This window comes from Triturus cristatus, chromosome 2_2 (genome assembly GCF_964204655.1).
Source record: "Triturus cristatus chromosome 2_2, aTriCri1.1, whole genome shotgun sequence".
NCBI classification, from domain to species: Eukaryota; Metazoa; Chordata; class Amphibia; order Caudata; family Salamandridae; genus Triturus; species Triturus cristatus.
In genome coordinates, this window is record NC_140582.1 from 336,061,154 (window position 1) to 336,082,930 (window position 21,777).

A 21,777-nucleotide genomic window follows, 5' to 3' on the forward strand; every position below is an offset into this window, starting at 1 on the left:
TTTGCGAACCGGTGCCGGGACCCAAACCTGGTCCCCCACTATTCACTTTCTCAATGCTTGTAGTTGCATATGATAACTGAGCCACAGTTATAGCTTGTTGCATAGCTTATTGGAAAACCTTCCATTCTGAAATCGTGAGACTGGGAAAGACTATAGGGAGTCTCTTTAAAGCCACAATCAAAGCAGTGCAGTGTGGTATTGCTGATGTTTCATGTGTATACATCGGATGCCATCACCACATTACCCTACCACTGACAACCATGTGAACAGAGTGAAGGCTTCTATCCTCCCCGTGGCCACATCTTTATGGCCTGTTAACCTTTCAGGGTCAAAAATGATCACCTTGTTCAAGATACTATGAATATAATGTAAATCATGATCTGAGAATTATAAAGCAATACCGCAAATGAAACAGGATACAATGTGTCTCTTCGCATACTGGATTCGAAAAAAACAAATAAATTGACCAAGAACATCTTTAAAAAATAAAATAGGAGGACATACTTAACTACTTCAACAATTAATAACAAGAGGGGCAAGGAAGGTCCAACCCCCGAGCCACGTCCTACCTCGAATATAAACGAAAGGGGCATTATTTACCCAGTGAGAGAGTACTTGGACCTTAACAACTGGAATACTCTCATGGTGCCCAATATGCCAGGCATTCTGTGGTGCTGCTCAGCACCCAGAGAGTTGTGCTCAAAACTCGGGCCTACTAGGGATGAGCGCTGATGCTCAGCTAGGCTGGGGTGCTCTCAGAGTGCCAGGGGTCTGCTAATCATAACTGACCCTCATGCTGATATTACCATGATGCCCAAGAGTGTGAAATACACATTACAATGAAATTGACCTACATCAACCCTGCATGTAAAGCATCATCGCCATGCCAGTGACTTACAGTGGAGGGGATGCCAGCTATGTGCAACCAAGAACTGCTGATAAACATTTCATGGTGCAGTCTTCTATCATACGTATATACTAATCAACATAAAGAAGTTGCCCTGACCATCCAATGTAATCATCTGCACTGAAGTGGGTACATGTCTTGCACTGGGTTAATCCTGCTCACAGAGGATCTGCTGCCCACACAACACTCATGTACACGTGCACACCTGGGCAAACTAGAAGGGTACAAGTCTGATTACAGTGAGCTGCCAACAAGAGTTACCATACTCTCTTGCTGCCTCAATCTGCCGATTGGACAATGTAAGTCTCACTTCCACAACCATCCATTGGCTGATTCCTTTCAGTGTAGCACGTGAGAGATTCCGGTCTTGGAATGTGGATGTGCTTACAAACTAGCACGCATTATCTACTCTAGATTTGACTAAAATGATCCAGTGTAATTGTCACATTGTCAGCGGCAAACACATGGCCTGAAGAATACAAACAACAAACCTTTGCAATAGGAAGCAGTAAGGATATAGTTGCACCATCAGTCCATATCAAATATCCACATATTTTAAAACTAAAGTATTTAATACAAAGATTGAGAAGCTCTAAAATAATTATGAGTAGATTTACAATGAACTGAAACCCCAAAGAGTACTCATCTCCAAATGTCTCAACCTGTAAATCAAATACCCAGGATGATATGCTTCTTAAGGTAAAGTTGTATTAGAGATGCTGTCTGTTAGAACCGGGGTCTCTAGTTGGCAGGGGTATGCACTCTAGTCCAAGTAGGAACCACTGTTTCCGACAGGGTAGCTTGGCGCAAAGCAGGTAGGCTAAACGCAGGAGGCAATGTGTAAAGTATCTGTGCAACACACTCCAACAGTAACACAGTAAAAGCACTCACAAAAGGACACTACACCAATTTTACAGGTATATTTATCTTTTCTTTTTTTATTTTTTTTTTATTTTTACCCCCTTTTATTTTGGTAAGGATAAATACAGAAATCTTAAGATGACATAATAATACGTAAAGTTGGCTAAATGCAGTTACAATAAATATAACACACATGAAACGAAAACAAAATATACAATCAAACAGATCTCATATACATCAATGGGAGACAGATAAAAAGAAAGGGATTTGGCCAATTTCGGTTCCTAATTAACCATGCAACATATGATCAACCCAGATTATTCTTAAATCCATTCTGTTATGAGAGACCAGATCTTGGCTCCCATTACTCTTTTCCTTATATCCTTAGTTTTATATATTGAGAATTCCAAGTTATACATAGCTAAAAGCCTTGAGCGCCAGATCGCAAAGGTCGGGGGTCAGGACTGATCCAATCCTTAGTGATGCAAGCACGTAACACCGCCATACAAATAAACAGAAAGGATTTAGTGGGTCGTGATCTTGTATGTGCTACCGTATCAAATCCGACCCCAATCAACACCAATTCTCCCGTTATACAAACAGAGGCTCCCATGATTATACCAAGAAACTGCTCGATTTCACCAATAAATACCCCTAACTTGGGGCATGAAAAAACATATGAACCGAGTCAGCTGCAAAAAGGCCACATCTTTTACAGTTAATCCCCGCAGCTATCCCCCATTTAGAAATCTTGCTTGGGGTATAGTACAAATCAAACAAGGCCATATAATGATGAGCACGCATCCTACCTGTCATCAAGACTTGATTAGCAAGTCCTAAAGATTCCCTAATATTAACCTCCTCTACCCCAAATTTCCTTTCCCACTTCTCCTGACATAGATCTACATCGTCTGGGAATATCTCTAATATGTGATCATAAGATTGGCCAATAGGTGTTTTCCTCTTCATATTTTCAATAAGCCCAATCTGAGCAAGCTGGTGTTCCAATCCATACCCTTGTTTAGTTAGAAAGCTTCGAATTTGGAGAAATTTAAAAAAATCTTGTTTAGCTAGGCCATATTTCGCTTGTAGGTCTGTAAATGACATAAGTTGACCTTCTTCACATAAGTCACCCAACCTATAGATTCCCTTAAATCCCCATCTATAAGCTACCTAATCGCGAAAAGTAATGGGAGAAGCAAAGGAGCTGAGAATGGGGTATTGGCATTAAACTTAGCGATACCTAATTTGTGTTTGACTTGTCTCCATACAGAAGAGGCAGCACTGAGGACTTTAAATTTGGTTTTCTTGAAATAACTTGGTTCTAGAATTTTTACTAAACAATCATTAATCTCCTCCCCAGCCCAAATTCATATATTGATGGCCTATGACAGGACAAAGTTGCTGCCCGATCACCAATTACCAAAGGGCTCATATACTGCATCATTGCTGCCCAATAATACAATAAAAAGTGTGGGATACCCCAGCCACCACGATCTTTTGGGAGTACCATTTTCTTGTAGGACCTTCTCTGCCGGCTGTAACCCCATAGGAATCTGGAGCAAATCCTCTCTAGCTGCTCAGAATCGTTCTAAACATATATAAAAACTTTGGCAGTACCAACATTTTTAATACATTAGATCTCCCATAAAGAGATAAGTGTAGATGATCCAACCGCTCCAATGTTGAGTTTACTTCAGCCAACACTGGATTCATATTTAATTCTGGGAAATTCCCAACTGGAGTTGAAATTTTGATTCCTAAATATGTAACTTCTGGGACAACAAACACTTCAGCCGGAGGATCACCACCCACATAAAGAACCTGGGTTTTAGAGATATTTAATTTATAACCAGAGAAGCTACCAAACTGATTTGCCAGTGAGTTGATCGCAGGTATTGCCGATCCTATATCTTTTGTTATAACAACAATATCATCGGCATAGGCCAATGCTCTGTACTTCATAAGCCGTAATTGAACGGGTTCTATATCTGTATGTTGATTCAATTTATTCAGAAAAAAATCAATATATAAAGCAAATAAAAGAGGAGAGGAAGGGCAGCCCTGCCTTGTACCTCTACCTATCTTAAATGAATCGAATTCCTGACAAGAGATTCTAATATTTGCTTCCGGAGTGATATATAATGCCTGAATTGCTTGCCGAAACTGAGGACCAAAACCCTTTAAACTTAAAACTTCCCACATATAAGGCCAGGAAACCCTGTCGAATGCCTTCTCGGCATCCAGCAGGATTACCCCTAATGTAGTATCAGTTGCCTGTGCCCAATCCAGGAAAGAGATCACACGTGATCTGTGGTATCTCTGCCAGGGATAAGCCCGTGTTGGAAGTTAGAAACAAGCCCCGATATAACACCAGCTAATCGAGTAGCTAAAATCTTAGAATAGACTTTGCTATCGGAGTTAATCAATGATATAGGTCTGTATGAAGTAGGCAGCAATTCGGGTTTATCCTTCTTCAAAAAAACAATAATAGTGGTTTTACACCAAGACGACGGCACCCTTCCTCTTTGAGCAGACAGACATAAGGCCAAAAGTTCAGATTTTAAAACTTGGCGAAAGGTCCGGTAAAATTCAAAAGGGATACCATCGGGTCCCACGGCCTTACCTACTGCCAGTGATGTCATTGCCATTTCCACTTCATCCCACGTGATATCCTCATCTAATGCCTACATCTGATCATTTGTTAGTTTTTTAATATATAAATCGGAGAAAAACTCCTTTAATTTCTCTTCTGCAGCTATAGTAACATCCGGTGTATATAACTCATAGTAGAATTTACTGAACACATTAAGCACTTCAGCTGGAGTATCCTGTACCTGGCCAAGAGAGTCCTGTATCCTATTAATCCTATTAGCTACTTCTTTCTGATGTAATCTTTTTGCTAATAATCGACCCGAGTTCTCACCAACCTCATACAATTCATACTTATAGATAGCAATCTTAGAAGCTAATTTCTCAGCAACATTTTGGTAGATCTTCATTTTTTGAGAGGCAATATCACTAATAATTTGTGTCGTGTTTTGACCTCCGATTACCAACCCCATAAATTCAATTTCTAATTCCCTTAGCTTATTCATCACCAACTGAATTTCGTCACGAACCTTCCGCTGCTTATTGATAGAATAGCTTAGCGTTTCTCCACGAACTCCAGCCTTGAATGCGTCCCAAACAATAGAATCTGAAGTGGACCCATTATTATTTTTAAAGAATTCAGTAATCCATTTACTCATTTGTTCACAGTATACAGGATCCGACAGCAATTTCCGATCAAAGTCCAAATTCTTGGTAGACCACGACTGCTATTATAATCCAAATCTAACACAATGGGATTATGATCTGATATGATTTTGGGCAAAATGTGAACGCTGGCATTTTTAGCTTTCTCGACTGTTAAGAAGAAATAGTCTAGGCGCAGATGTTTCCTATGGGGTGCAGAATAAAAGGTTGCCCCCATTGCTCCTTTCCCCATGACATACCATGCATCGACTAGCCCAAATTCTTTAGCAATCCCTCTAGTGGCTTTAAATACTTTAGTCTTCTTCCCAACATATGATTGGTCGCTATTTACGTCAAAGTCACCTTCCAAATGAATGTTATAATCCCCACACATAAGTAGCGGTGATGGCCATGTCGCAAGCTCAATACTAAGAAAATGCAGCATGTCTGGGTCATCCAAATTCGGACCGTAAATTGAACATATCGTCATTGGGACACCACCTACCCAAAGTTCAATGATAACCCACCTACCCAAAGTATCTTCTTTAACACGCTTGCAAACACCCCAACCAAAATTTTGCAAAATCGCAACCCCTCTTGTGGTAGAGCTTGGTCGAGTACAGCCAATTACTTGCATGCCTAGATCTTTTAAATATTTCCGATTGTTCCAAGAAATGTGGGTCTCCTGTATGCACAACAAATCCACCCGCATAGTAGTTAAGATTTGTGCCTTAACCCCCCTTTTTTCCGGTCATTAAGACCACAAACATTCCATGAACATATTGAGAATTTACCCATCACAGTAAGGCTGTGGACAAAAGGGACAGGTCAACCTTTGCTTGCTCTCTATCCACCGTTTGTAATGCAATTTAACAATTGACATATCACATTTCACAAATGTTATCACCATAACATTAATACCAAACACATAGCCAACCAAAACTGCACTTGTCCTTACCCTACCACCCCACCCACCCCAGCCACCCCAAAACCAACCCACCCAACCCCCCACCCAAAAGAGGCATTTATGAGTCCGAGTCCCTTTGGGACGTTGACAATGGGGATCAGAGAAATGCCGTAGGCAGTCTATGCCAAAAATGCAGAGATCGAGAGGTGAGTAGGGCATGTCACTCTTGGCACTGTTCGTATCGTGGGCAGTACGACTTTACTGGTTTGCGGTAAAGGGATGCAGAGGTGAAAGGCCGCCGGTTGGAAAAGGAAAGGCCCAGCAGTCTGTTTGTTACAGTCCCCGGCAGTCCGGTTACTCACTTTAGGCAGTCCCCGCTAGGCCCGCTATTCTGGTGCAGTCTCAGACACTCGCTCATAAAGAGGGAAGTCCCTGCAGCCTACAACCCGCTCCCGCCAGCTACTCCCACACGGCAGCTCAACTGGCACGCTGTGCATTACCTGAGTAATTACACTGACTTTGAGGCTCCGCGGGTCTCCCAAGACGCTGGGTTTCTCGTCACGGCGGAGTCAGGACCGGAGCGGGGCAGCCCTTCTGGTTTCAACGTGGCCGCGCTCCAGGACCAGCCCCTCGTTGCCGGGCAACACTCCTGGAGCTGCACCAATCCTAGCGCAGCCCCGCTCTGACGTCAGCGGGGCCGCGCACTGGTTCCCCGAGTCTCCCGGGCTGGCTGCGGTGATCCCGGCTAACAGCACTTCCACCACAACGCTTGCAGAGGCAGTTTGTAGTTAGGTACAGTTACAATGCAGTTATACGCCCAGGCCGGCAGCGGTGATTCTTGCAGCGATTTTGGTGCACCTCGACTCGGGCCTGCAGCGGTGACTTCGGGGCTGGCAGAACTTTTAGTTTGGGATGCAGTCGGGTTGCCCGGCCTGCAACGGTGATCTTTGGGGAAACCAGCGCGTTTCTGTCACAGCGCTCCACAGTCCCAGCGCAGTCAGGTCACGGGCAATAATGTCGGCAGTTGAAAGGTGTTCTCCGTGCACATGCAGCGGCGATGATTTTGGCACACAGCGCTTTCCTGCCACAGCGCTTTACAGTTCAGTTAGAGTCCCGGGCGGTGGCGGTGCTTTTAGGTTCACAGCGCTTCTTCCTCACAGCGCTTGACAGGTCGGTTGCAGGAGAAGTCGATTGTGGTAGTCTTTAGGAATCTTTATAGTTCAATAAGCAGGGGACCAGTCACAGGAGAAAAATCATTGTGGAGACACACTGGAGACGTTACCTCAGTCTCCCTGGCAGGGCAAGATCAGCAGTGAGTAGGGCAGCTCAGCACGTTGGGGGCAGCAGATCCTGGGAGCAGTCAGCCTCAACAGTGTGGCAATACTCCTGGCACTGCAGTCTCCACTCCTGCAGAGAGTTATGCTGGTCCAGTAGTGTAACAGAGATGTGTGGCCAGAACCCTCCCTATTATACCCTAAGGTCAGGTGACCGGGAGGGGCGGCACCTTCTGGAAGAATCCAGGGGGTTGGAAATCTCTGGAAAAATCCAGGAGGCTCTGGGGTGTTCCCTTGCTTCCCTACCTGTCTGTCAATAGGGACAAAAGGCTACAGTTGCAAAAAGTCCCAGACCGTGCAGACTACCAGCATGCAAATGAAGAGTAGGCCTCAATGCAGTAGCAGGGCCTATGGCTGATACACTAGTGTCACTATGCTTTTAAGGGAGAGCACCTGCACCTCAGCACAGTTTAGCAGTGGTAAGGGGCCCAGAGTCCTAAGTCCAACAAACATATGTGGTCCAGTGGTAGGCAAAGAGGGCAAAAAAATGTAGGGGAAGACCACCCTAGGGCTGTCAGGTCTAACACTGACTTGTTAGAAATAAATTAACGAATCATCCGCATACAGGAGGACTTATAATTGTCTGACTAAAATCACTTTCAGTTTACCATGCAAACTGTGCCTATATTTTCCCGACAAAGCTCAATAGAGATTTGAAATTACATACAGCACAAAATGCAATCCCATCACGAATGGATGTAGGAGAGAATCAAAAAGCCCCAACTCCCACCTCTTTTTGTCATCAGTAGGTTTACTTTATGGTGATTCTAGATATTGGTCAGTATGTGTGATTGAGTGCCCTAAATAAATTAATATACACAAAAGCCCTACAGGAGTATAAGACAGCAATAGTTCAGGCCAAGTCATTATATTTTACAAATAAAATTCAGGCAGCCTCTAACACCACTAGAGAACTATTTAAAACGGTCACTCAATTGACCAAGAGCCCCCGCGATACTGTCTTCACCCCTAACCAGGACCTCGTGACCAATATTGCAACTTTCTTCCAGCAAAAGGTTCAGAATGTCTATGATGATTTGAGTTCATCTGCATTGACTATACCCAACGACAATGTCGACACTGCCCACTCGTTTGGGCCTGGCTATTCCTGTTTTCCGCTGTTGGAGGAGACTCAGGTGGCAGACCTAATTGCTCTGATGAAGTCGGGGTCCCCTCTAGATCCTTGTCCACCACGCATTCTACACTTGATCCCACAAACGGTAGCGGTTGGCCTGACCCCGCTGCTCAATAACATCATCTCCTCTGGTGACTTTCCCAGCTGCTGGAAAAAGGCTTGTATCCGACCGATCCTTAAAAAGGACTCTTTAGACCCAACGGTACTAAAGAACTACCGCCCAATTTCCTGCCTTCCCCTGCCAGCTAAGATTCTCGAAAAAGCTATAAACCAGGAAATGATGAGATATGTGGACCAAAACAAACTCCTGGATCCCTCTCAGCATGGTTTCCGCCCATATCACTCGACAGAGTCCGCTCTTATCATGGCCACTGAAAACATCCGAAAGGAAATGGACGAGGGCGGCAGAACGGCTTTGATCTTGCTGGATCTTACGGCGGCATTCGATACCGTAAACCACTCCATCCTATTAAACAGACTAAAAACTTTAGGCTTCACGGGCACGGCACTTACACTGTTAACGTCCTTCTTGGACTCTCGTATCCAACAAGTACATTGGGAAGGTCTTTACTCTGATGAATGCTCTCTTCCAGGTGGGGTCCCTCAGGGCTCGGCACTGTCGCCCACCCTTTTTAATCTGTATGTCACTCCCCTGGCTGCCCTAATTCGATCTCATGGCCTTCAATTAGTCTCTTATGCCGACGACACTCAAATCATTGTGTCAGTGTCCCAGTCCATCGAAGCTACGGCAGAACGCTTCAAAAACTGCCTTCTGGATGTTAAAAACTGGATGAGCTGTAATTTTTTTAAATTAAACGCGGACAAAACCGAGATAATCGAATTCGGTCAGAAACCACCTGTCTGGAGCAACCTATGGTGGCCTCAGGAGGCAGGCCCCTGCCCTAATCCGGTTGATAAAGTCAAAAATCTTGGTTTCTTGATGGACAAAGATCTCTCCTGTAAAACACAGATAAATCAAGTCACCTCCACTTGTTTCTACACCATTAAAGTCCTTAATAAAATCCTACCCTACATCCCTCCAACTCTAAAAAAGACTGTAATGGCTGCCCTGATAATGTCCCGAGTGGATTATTGTAATGCACTCTACTTGGGCACAGGTGAAAAACAAATTAACAAACTCCAGGCAATTCAAAACGCAGCAGCTAGGGCTCTACTCAATCTACCCTATCGTCATCCAACGTCAAAAGCTATTAGGGAACTTCACTGGCTCCCAGTTAGAGCCAGAATACAATTCAAGGCCCTTTGCCTGGTCCAGAAATCTCTGTATGGCACCGGACCTGATGACTTGTCTAAACTTCTCCCTCGCTATGTGCCCTCGCGTGCTCTAAGGTCAGCCAACCTTGATCTATTATGCCACCCAAGAATAAGAAGAATGCGATGGGGCGGCAGGTCTTTCCCGTACCAGGCCTCCAGATTGTGGAACTCTCTGCCCTCCCACTTACGCTCACAAAAATCTAAACAATGTTTTAGGAAAGCACTAAAAACCTGGCTTTTCTCTCCTCATTAATGATCCACTCTCACAATTCTCTACGTTATCTCAGCGCCAAGACGCCTCGGCATTCGAGCGCTTTATAAATATTTCAGTATTCACTATTCAGTATTGAGTGGAGTGGCTCACAGAATAGGTTGGCAAACTGTATAATTTTCTGTGTATTTCCCACATGTTTGATTAACAGTATGCTCCACTTTCCAACACACATTGCACCAGAACTTCCACAGTGGTGCAAACTGTATGGCAACAGCCGAAATATGTTAACATTTAAAATGTGTGCCATGATTGGATCAATCTTTGGTACTTGTTCAGATATGTATATTCCAGCTGTTATATGAGTAGTTGAGCTTCCAAGGAAAGTTTCTAAAAACAGGGATGGCTGTGAAACTCTAGTAGGAGGGCTAGCATGTTGAGCAACAGCTGAAAAGGAGAGTTTCATATGTAACGTCCGTGTGTGAGAGAATCAAGTCTCACTGTCACCAAGCCGTGGCCACCTTGTAAGGTAGCATCTTAAAATGTCAGCAGCTTTACACATCAAAAATTACAATCGCTGTACAATAAATTTATTGACTTTATTAAAAATTAAATAACCACAGAAAGCACAAAATACGTTTCACTGACGAACATGAGAGATTGAAATAGAAAGTCCTTGCAGTGACCTATTTTGTCCAGTGTTTTTAGAAAAGTACACATAAGAGAGTGCGGCACAGGGAGAATTCTGTACAAGAGCAATATTGAAGATCCAGCTCGTCCTATCTTTGGCCACTAGGGGTGAATCACTTAGTTGGAAAAAGAAGTGGTATTTCAGTGAGATGGAGGTCACATTTTTTTAAACAATAAATAAACAAATAATAAATAACAATACAAATTGCATTTTACAGTCCTTACAAAGTACTGATGAGTTACTAGGATACGTAATCTTATTGCTTCTGGCCAGCCAGATGCTTCTATATTTGTATTAGGTTAAAAGGGGACCTCACTGTACTGTGAGACATAACAACACCTTTCATGAAAGGAGAGGACATAATTGACGCTCGTCGTTTTATAGAATGAATTAGTAACGTCCCTCTCCTTGGGTCGATTTTCAATCTTGTGTAAAACTAGATAATGCAAAGATAATTGCACCTGGTGGTTCATTTAAAGTTTTACTCCCACTTTGCGAGAGGGATGAATTGTGATTGAACTTGTTTACTGCAGGGAGGATGCCAGTTGTGAACAGTCTGTAAGGCTTTCTATCTCCTTCACCACCTCAATAATTGCTTGTGCCTGGTCTTGGTGGAGCACATGGGTAGCATTGGAGAGGAACTTCTCATGGAGTGATTCTTGGCTGAGGGGCTTCCTCCAGTGTCCATAGAAGGTGTCACATCTGCCGGTCACGATCTCTCCACTCTCCAGGAGCAGCACTACTTCTCCGTACATCTTGTCAAAGTTAGCAACATTGTCTTCAGGGTGCTCCACTACCACCTTCTTCAAGAGGTTGATGAGGTCTGGTCTCCTAAGGCTGTCCTCACTGAAGGAAGAAATGCCCACCTCGCCATCGAGGAGGGCAGTGCAGGCGTTGAACTGGAAGGAGTGTCGCGCCTCATGCTCAGACTCTGGGAAGGGCCTGTTGATATACTTGGAGACTGGGACCCTCAGAAGAACAGTGCGGATGGAAGCAGGGTTAAAGGAGCCCATTATATTGGTGACTCGGTTTCTGACTGAGATGGCAGCGTCTGCCACCCAGTGCATGCCCAAGTGAGCTGGGAACCTCTTGAAGGCGATGTCTTGCTTCTCCAAGAGAAAGCTGTAATCTTGATCTGGCATTGCCAGCGACGAAGGCTGGTAGTCACCATAGAAAGCACTGAACCCAGAGCAGCCGGGCACATCGTCCAAGATAAGTGGGTTGGCTTCCATCCCACGGGCAGCCAGAAGTGCTGCTTCCATCCCAAAGCGGGTCGCATTGCCAATATGGAGAGGCTTGGCAAGAGTTGCAGCATTGGCCATAGGCGCTCCCGCCAGAGAGGCAGCAATTGCCAGAGCATGGGCACATTGTTCTGCATTCAATGAAAGGAGTTTTGCTGTAGCAGCAGCACTGCCCATAGTGCCAACAACTGAAGGAGGGTGGAACCTGAAGGAAACACAAAGGTCTGTGTCAGACATTGAATAATGATAATACCAAAACAGATTTAAAAGAGGGGTAATGCTAACAATAAGTGTGAATTACGGAAATATATTTAAAGCATGTCAGACAGTAATGCTATCATGCAGTACAAGGAAACAGAGAAAAAAATGCTAGGATTTAATCAAGCATTAGACACAAACAAATAATCTAGTTACAGTGAACAGAAAAATAAATGTTACCATGTTTACATTGTACTGTGTGCTATCAACATACATGATTTTGTTTGTATCACAGATTCCTCTTGCAGATATTTCTGCCCTTTGCCCCCGTCAGACATGCATCATAACATTCCCTCTCTCTATGGATCTCACATATAAAACATGGAATATTTCTACCCTCTTTCAGCATCATAACCACGCTCGGGAGATACTGGAGCCCCCTATGGGCATCATTTGGTGGCCATAGGATATTTCTGCCCTTTGTGCTTATCATACAAACCTTTTAGGAATATTGCTGGCTTCATTGGAGAAACGCATGAGTCTTCCTTGCACCTCGATGCCCACGTTGAATGCCAACAGAAAGTCTGAGCCACTGGGTCGGAAACCCACGGGCAACATCTGTGTGGCAGCCATTAGAGCCGGCAGCACAGCACCTGACGGGTGAGTGGCAGGGTGCCAAGTGTCATCGAAGTCCATGGAGTGACTCTGTTAGAAGAGGAGTAGAGGATTAGAAGGTCTTTAAAGAAGGGTAGGTCAGGATGTGATGTTAAGCAGAGAGATTGTGTCATCGACCTATGGAAACAATTTACAAAAGTGTAGGATTCATATTCTAAGATTTGGTTGACCGACTGTGCCATTTCCCAATACAGACTCTTTACAGAAGTGGAAACAGACAGGATTTTACATTGGCGGAGACAGCATTTAAGTAAAATTCTCACAAACTCATCGCTCTAAGTCTATGATTGATTGATAAAGTGATTGGCAGCTTTCAAAATCCTTACCGCTACTCCATTGACATATGCAGCCAGCGTAGGTGGGAGTCTCAATCCTTTCCTTCCGTACACAGAGCTGATGGCAGACAAGGAGTACATGTCCTGTTGGAGAAAGAATTAAGTTAGAAATCGACAGTGTACCTAGACACCTAGTGGTGGAACAACAGAGCTTGTGGGAATGTGGGTTATTTAACTCTAAACACAGGATGATTCAACCTCATACATTGTGGTGTGTCTTAGAAGAAATGCAGGAGTCTCTGTGAGTAGATGTATTGTTTCTGAAGGACAGTTGTACAGTGAATCAGACGTTGCAATGTTTATTTAGGTACCATAGTCCATAGTTAACGACTTAACATCTGAAGGCAGCCTGGGGTGTGATTAGTGGATGAGTATTTCATGGTGCATGAGTAAATAATAGTGGACTTTGTGACTTTGTCTTTCTCTCTTATCTGTTATTCCAGTGAGATGGTCACACTGTTGTTCTAGAGGGTTATTTAATGGGTGAGGGGTTCATGGTGTGTTGCTTGGTAAGATCCAAGATTCGGATAACCAGATAAATTCTCATGGTGATACTGAACAGCGATAGTCTCAAAGGGGTTTTGATTAAGGGACGGTTTGAATCCTGAGACGTGGTTTTAAGTCAATGCCTCCTTTTCTCTCTGAGTAGTTCAAAGATATGGTAACTTTCTGGGTCAATGCAGGGTGTTTAAATGCTTGTGTGTTACAAGATGTGTTGTTCATTTTGCTACCAGCCTCACCTTGACCGACATGACTCCTGGGTGATGGTGCACTCTGCTGATGTACAGGGTTTTAATGGACGTGTAATCCTTGGTGTGCTTTTTGGCTCAGAAACTGTCTGCTTTTAACTCATAAGGCTTCAAGGAAATTATGGCATAGTAGGTTTTTAATTGCTGGGTTGCAAATGGTGGGCTTGCTTTGGCCCATGTCTCAGGCTGGATCAAAGGGAGGTGGTGTCCATTGCTCGAATAGAGAGCTTTAATGGATGGATTTTACATTAGTGTTCTTCGGTGTGTTCCATTTTGTGGTGCCTGTAGCCTTTTACATGGCAGGATCACGGGGATACAGTCACACTCTTGGCCACAAAAGGGTTTTTAATTGTTGTATTTCGCATGGTATGATGTTTAGTGTGTTCAATGTCTCCTCTTACCTGGCAGTATCCCAGGGCGATGTTGAACACATGGGTCGTGCTTCCCACCAGTCCAACGCCGATGCTGTCCAGGATCATACGCTTGCTTCGGTGCCGCACAGTTTGGGACAGGTGATCTCCCTGGACTCCATGTATGAAGGAAGCAAAGCTGCTAGTGACCGCCTTCTCCCGGGGGCTCCCCTCCAGCACTGAATAAAGAGAAGAGAGACGATCAGAACTATAAGCATTCTGGGTTGGCATAAGACACAAATCCAGCTGATCTGGACCAGAACCAGATGTTGTTTATATGGGATAATCTTTACCCAGGGCTCTTGGAGTTCTAAACTGATAGCAAACTCAAACCAGTGCTAGCAGCTCCAAAAGCAGAAACTGGGACCTTGGCATAAGGGACCCAAGTCAGGGTGAGTGACACCAGAACCTGTAACTGGGCCCATGGGATACAGAGCGGTCCGGGCACGAGGAGAGTGGCATCAGAACAAGTAACTGGGCCCAGGGTATACAAAGCGGCATCATAACAGGGAGAGTGACACCAGAACCAGTGACTGGGACCAAGATATAGAGAGCGGTTTCAGACCAGGGGATCGGACATCAGAACCAGTAACTGGGCAGAAAAGAATCAGCGTGACCTCAGACCAACTGTAGTGCATGCACCAAACACTTACCTTCCACCGCCGCTGTGTGCACCTGCCTGGACAGCCTGAGGATGGCGCGTGGTTTCTGGAAGAAGGGAGAAAGCAATATTAGCCGAGTTGTGTCATTGTATAAGAACGTGGAAGGGAGTGGACAGGGCTAAAAGAGAAGAACACAAGGCACCAGAGTCGAGAAGGGGAAGATGACAGAGAAGGGGAAATAACAGAGGAGAGATTTTAGGGTTTTCACAGCTAGCAAGTGCAATCTGTCAAACTGCAGTCCAAGACTGGCAAAGGAGTAACTTCAGCCTGGCCCATGGGCAGCCTCAGCCTGGCATATAAGCAATTCAAGGTTGGAACATGAGCTGTCCCAGCATGGCACATTGCCTGGCATATCAGCAGGAAGAGCATGGTATATAAACAGCCATAGACTGGCACATGAGCTGCAGCACTGGCACCACAGTCACTCCATCACAGGGGGGGGACCAATAGCAGAGCAGCACCCGGGGAGGACTCTGATAAATGATGCCAGCACCTTGGCATATGAAGTCAGCACACTGACATATGATGCAAGTACCCTGACATTACAGGAACCATTGTGCCATATTATGCCAGCACCTTAAGCTGGCACTCATCTAATCGCAGCACTATGTCTAAGGATGCTGGTCTTTTGGCCTGTGATGCCAGCAGACTGTGAAATTATGCCAGTTTAGTACCACATACAACAGGTGGTCTCTGTTCTGGTGCAAGCATTCTGATTGGATGTTGGCAGAGAAGCAGTGTGAAGCATGATATCAGCTGGCACAGAGTGAAACTCTTTATTTTGCTCCTGCCGTAGATGCGAGAAAGACAATGTCTCTTGGGCCACAGTGCACCACCGAGGCACTATGTATCAAGTGGCACATGCATGCCACCCGGGACCCCGTATCTATATGGGCACAGTTTTCTGATCGGCTAAAATAAAATGTTGTTTGAACAATTCCCCTTCAGGGATGGCTCGAGAACTTCTGGCTATTGTCGAACACTGTTTACGTGGTGTGCGTTGTGCATTATTACACCCACTTTGGGAAACAAACACTCACAATAAAGTCCCAAACTCCTTTCAGTGCAATCTGCTGTTGCTAATACTGCATTTTAACGAGCAGTTTGTGCTTCACGGGCTGTGCTTGATAACAGCGACAGCGCTACAAACAACAGAACTGCAGCAAAACCCGAAGGCGCTTTAAATATTACTGTCGCATTTCTGAGAATTGTCCCGCATGATAAAAGCCCCAATTGGTGAACATCTTATAACAGACCTTAACTACCCAGGATGCCTCTGCAATGATCACGGGAGACAGAGACGTCCATATTATGAACATCACAGAAACACATGACGAATGGTCTCAGACCTGGCTATATTAAAACACAAGGTAAGAATAAAAGGTGCCCTCCTTTTATTCACAAACATATATTCAAAAACGAAAAAACTTATTAAGAAGTATGAGAATGTAAAAAGTACATAAAAAGCATGAGAATGCCAAGATGAAAGAAACGAATCAACAAATGAAGGCAGTAACATAGCCACATTAGACATTATCTAATAAGTGAATGCACCGTCTGTTGTATATTAAAAGATATCCCTCTATGAAAACAATACATGAATAGCGAGATCGAGAGAAATGCTTTCACCCAACCTAAGTAGAGAAGGGAAATAAAGTATGCCCCCCAAGCAGACGAAAAATATACAAATCCAGCCATTAGAGGGGCCAAAAACTGATGCCTGTAGCAGGGTCTCACCTGGAAGGCGCATTGAAGCATGTTCCGCACTGGTGTCTGCCTCTGTCCTGGGAGAAGCTTTCCCTGTCTGTGCAATCAGTTCCTGTCTTTCGAAATAGACCTCCTGTGCCCCGGTCTATCTCCGTCGACCTGAGAGGGGTCTCTTTTGTCTCTGTCCTGGGACAGTCCTTCGCTCTGCCTCGCTCTCTCTGGTGCTGACAGGCAGGGGCAGGTGAGCTCCTGGTGTTGGCTGATGCTGTGTCTCTCCTGACAGAGGTTAAATAGGCTGAAGAGGCGCTTGAGATCCCCGCAGGGGATCCCTGTGTGGAGTGACGTCACTAAAAGGGGCAGGTGTGACCAGAGCCAGGTGTCAATCTCTGGGAAAGGCCAGGGAGACATCTGGGAAATTCCTAAACCACCGTAGAAAAAAAAGACCACAAAGAGAGGGTCCCGTGGAAAATCCAAGGAAGACACCCCCGGCTGATCCAAAGTGTCAGTGTCGCCCTCACTTGGTTTCCTAAAATGGAGGAGGAACTGTGATCATACTAGTAACCGTGATATTAAGAGTGTTTGTGAGCGCGCGCAGATCAATTTAAGGGATTTGTAAAGCGCGGCAAAACACCAGTGAGGGTCTCGAGGCATAGCTGTATCTTTCCCTGCATGCCTATACATCTGCGCATGTGTGAATTTAATGACATCCATTTGTATTTACAATAAAATATTTACATTCACACATTTGAATCCAACATAGTAAACAGTTCATGCGAACACCCGTTTAATAATTTTATTTACATTTGTCATTTATCCACGTGAGTGCGTATGTGTTTGTACGCATTTCTTTAATCTCTGTCTCTATATGACTCGGTGCCTACAATTCTAAGCATCTCTCTAAGAATATACCTGAGATTTAAGTTTACAAAAGAACAGTCACATTCACACATTCGAACCCACTTCAAATAATTCTCGCAAGCCTCACGCTCATAATTTAAGGGAATCATACATACTTTTTATAAGGAATAACAAAAAAACGATATTTCCTCTGTGCTTTCCATGGTTGGAATGTATTCTTAATAACAATAGACTTTAAACAGTCAAAGGAAATCATTTCTCATTAGAAACCTATGACGTCATATCTCAGAAACGGAAGGGTAGCAGTTTGGGAGATGAACATCCTACTTTAATTCCCTATAATAACCTTGAAAATCCGAACAGGAAGTTCCAACTCTTTGTGGGGGGCTGGAGGCGGGCGTTGTCTCCAAGTAGCGCCTGCCCTGAGCCGTGCAGGGGACTCCACTCACTATCTCTGTTTACGAAGTTAGGAAATCCCGGAAGTTACAGACAATAAACACCTCTCAGGGGTGTCCTTGTGTAGGACACATTTCATCATACCAGCTCCTCCCTCTCTCCCACAGAGCTGGTTCCACAGGTCTGTGAAGGAACTGGAACCACAAGTGACAACACCCCGGTCTAAAGAGAGACTGTCTGGGATTCATTGACAGCAGAGACTTCAGAGCAGGGGCTGCTGCACCACAACCCCCCCCCCCCACACACACACTCCAACAAGCGGTACAACTGGTCAGCAGACGCTTGAACAGGTCACATTACTGAGCACCTAATGCAGTTATTTAGAGTTTTGAGCAGCTACACATAGCCCATTAATGCTGCGTCAAGGCGCTGTGAGATGAAAGGTAAACAGAATGGGGGAGAGATGGTTGGAGGGGGTGGTAGACAACAATTCTTGGGAGAGCGGGTGGTCGGACTCTTCTGGTTAGTAGATCTCAGGTGTCTACTCAGGAGACTTTGGTTGTGTAGCTGGGAGCCTGTCCATGGACAGATATACGGACAGGACGAAGGGTATCAAATTGGGATCTCTCTTTGACCAGGAGCCAATGGAGTGACTTGAAGATCACCGTGATCCGGTCCTTGTGTCTACGGCCAATTATGGGTCTAGCTTTACAAGTCTCTACCACACAACTATGATTTTGAGGAAGACGGGGTTTCCCTGGCAGAAGACTGTTGAAAAATAAATGAGTCAGAACTATGATTTAAAAACCCTGGACACACAACAGGCAAATTTGTTTGCATCACTGGAGAAGCAAAAACTATCTGATATGAAGTGTTCGCTGGAAAATATCCATTGAAAACCCATTGGAAAATGACGGCAATTCTGAATGCCCATTACTGATCCTCTGCCGGTTAATCCTCCTTTAAAACTTTCTATCAGAAGTTAGTCTGTTATATGCCTGGGCACTGCCGTCACATGCCAGGCTTCCGCCAACATAAATCTAAGTGTTTCTCAAATATTCCAACGTGCTCCCAGTTATATAGCCCTTAGTGTTGGTAATATCAATCAATCAATCAATCAGTGACACTTGTAGAGCGCGCTACATACCCGTAGGGTCTCAAGGCGCTGGGGGGGGGGGTGAGGGGGGGGGGTGCCGCTACTGCTCGAACAGCCAGGTCTTCAGCTTCTTCCTGAAGGAGAGGTGGTCTTGGGTCAGGCGCAGGTCGGTCGGGAGGGAGTTCCAGGTCTTGGCGGCCAGGTAGGAGAAGGACCTTCCTCCTGTAGTCGCTCTTCGGATGCGGGGGACGGCGGCGAGGGCGTGGTTGGCTGATCGGAGGTGGCGTTTGGGAGCGTAGAAGTTGACTCGGCTGTTGAGGTAGCTCGGGCCTTGGTCGTGTAGGGCTTTGTGTGCGTGGGTGAGGAGGCGGAAGGTGATTCTTTTGTTGACGGGGAGCCAGTGAAGGTCTCTTAGATGTCCGGAGATGTGGCTGGTTCGTGGGATGTCGAGGATGAGTCTGGCTGAGGCGTTCTGGATCCGCTGGAGTCTCTTCTGGAGCTTGGCGGTGGTACCGGCGTAGAGGGCGTTGCCGTAGTCCAGTCGGCTGGTGACGAGGGCCTGGGTGACGGTCTTCCTGGTCTCGGTGGGGATCCACAAGAAGATCTTCCGTAGCATGCGTAGGATGTTGAAGCACGCCGAGGAGACGTTGTTGACTTGCCTGGTCATGGAGAGGGAGGTGTCCAGGAGGAAGCCCAGGTTGCGTGCATGGTCTGTCGGTTTGGGTGCGGTGCCCAGGGCGGGAGGCCACCAGGAGTCGTCCCAGGCGGAGGGTGAGGAGCCCAGGATGAGGACCTCCGTCTTGTCCGAGTTCAGTTTCAGGCGGCTGGTCGTCATCCACTCGGCTACCTCTTTCATCTCTTCGTGCAGGTTGGATCTGGCGGCGGCGGGGTCGTTGGTCAGGGAGAGGATCAGTTGGGTGTCGTCGGCGTAGGAGATTATGCTGAGGTTGTGTTTGCGTACGATGGCCGCGAGGGGGCTCATGTAGACGTTGAAGAGGGTGGGGCTCAGAGATGATCCTTGAGGGACGCCGCAGGTGACTTCGGAGGCCTCTGACTTGTACGGTGGTAGGCGGACTCTCTGTGTTCTTCCGTCGAGGAAGGAGATGATCCAGTCCAGCGCCTTGTCCTGGATTCCGATGTTGCTGAGGCGCCGTACTAGGGTGCGGTGGCAGACCGTGTCGAATGCCGCAGAGAGGTCTAGGAGGATGAGGGCCGCTGTTTCTCCATTGTCCATCAGGGCTCGGATGTCATCGGTGGCGGCGATGAGGGCGGTCTCGGTGCTGTGATTGGCTCGGAAGCCGGACTGTGAGGGGTCGAGGGATCCGTTCGTCTCGAGGAAGGCGGCCATCTGCTTGTTGACGGTCTTCTCGATGACTTTGGCTGGAAACGGGAGGAGCGAGATGGGGCGGTAATTCTTGAGGTCGGTGGGGTCCGCTGTAGGTTTCTTTAGTAGGGCGCTGAGTTCGGCGTGCTTCCAGCTCTCAGGGAAGATGGTGGTGTCGAAGGAAGTGTTGATGATGTCTCGCAGGTGGGGTGCGATGACAGCGTCGGCCTTGTTGAAGACGTGGTGAGGGCAGGGGTCGGTCGGTGATCCGGAGTGGATGGAGCTCATCGTGCGGATGGTGTCTTCGGTGCTGATCGGGGTCCAGGCGTGGAGGGTGGTGGTGGGGGGTGGTTGTTCGGTCATGGTGTGCGTTGGTTGGTTGTTGAAGCTGTTATGTATGTCCGCGATCTTGTTGTGGAAGTATGAAGCGAGGGAGTTGCAGAGGTCTTGCGATGGGGTGATGTCGTTGTTTCCTGCGCTGGGGTTGGAAAGCTCTTTCACGATGTTGAAGAGTTCCTTGCAGTTGTGTGCGTTGTTGTCCAACCGGTCTTTGAATGCTGTTTTCTTGGCGGCGCGGATCAGCTGGTGGTGTTTCCGGGTGGCAAGTTTGAAGGAGGTCCTGTTGTCCGGTGTCGGTTCCCTTCTCCAGACTTTCTCGAGGGCTCGGCAGTTCTTCTTGGAGCTCTTGAGTTCGTCTGTGAACCATGGGGCCTTCTTGCTGCCGGGTCTGCTAGGCGGGGTCCTCAGTGGGGCGAGTTCGTCCGCGCAGTTGCTGATCCACTTTGTGAGGTTGTCGGCGGCTTGGCTGGGGTTCGCTGAGCTGGCAGGAGGGTGCTGGTTCAGGGAGGTGGCGAGCTGGTCTGCTGTGATCTTGTTCCAGCTTCTGCGGGCTGCCTGTTGCTGGTGTTGGTGGGTCGTCGTTCTCTTGAAGGTGAAGTGGACGCAGCTGTGGTCCGTCCATTGAAGCTCTGTGGCGTGGCTGAAGTCTATGTCTGTGCTGGATGAGAAGACTGCGTCGAGTGTGTGTCCGGCGAGGTGGGTGGGGGTGGACACCAGTTGCTTGAGTCCCAGGTTGGCGAGGTTGTCGAGCAGGGTGCTGGTGTTGCGGTCGTTGTTGTTCTCCAGATGGAAGTTGAGGTCTCCCAGGAGGATGTAGTCGGCGGAGGGGAGGGCATGCGGGCTGACGAAGTCGGCGATGTCCTCGCTGAATTGTGTGCGTGGTCCAGGGGGTCGGTAGATCAGGGTGCCTCTGAGGGTGGTGTTCGGGTTGGTGTGGATCTGGAAATGCAGGTGTTCGGCGGTGGTCAGGGTGTTGTCGGTGCTGGTCGTGAGACGGATGGTGTTCCTGTGGACGATGGCGATGCCTCCTCCCATCTGGTTGGCGTTTCGGTCCCTCCGGACGACCTTGTAGCCCTCTGGGATAGCGATGGCGATGTCGGGAGCTGAAGAGGCGTTCATCCAGGTCTCCGTGAGGAAGGCGACGTCAGGGGCTGTGGCGTCTAGAAGGTTCCAGAGTTCGATGGCGTGTCTGTGGACGGAGCGGGTGTTGAGCAGGATGCACTTGAGGT

The 21,777-nt window shown here is 46.6% G+C and overlaps 1 protein-coding gene across 1 annotated transcript; it reads right to left on the reverse strand.

Moving 5' to 3' along the window:
* Positions 1-10,453: 10,453 nt before the first annotated feature.
* LOC146862246 (cis-aconitate decarboxylase-like) lies at positions 10,454-16,837 on the reverse strand. Its single transcript, XM_085643249.1, has 6 exons — positions 16,566-16,837; positions 14,820-14,874; positions 14,158-14,345; positions 12,999-13,091; positions 12,497-12,702; positions 10,454-12,004 (listed from the first exon to the last, which is right to left on the reverse strand). The coding sequence occupies exons 1-6, from the start codon at positions 16,584-16,586 to the stop codon at positions 11,083-11,085; spliced, it is 1,485 nt and encodes a 494-aa protein (XP_085499375.1). The 5' UTR covers positions 16,587-16,837; the 3' UTR covers positions 10,454-11,082.
* Positions 16,838-21,777: the final 4,940 nt, after the last annotated feature.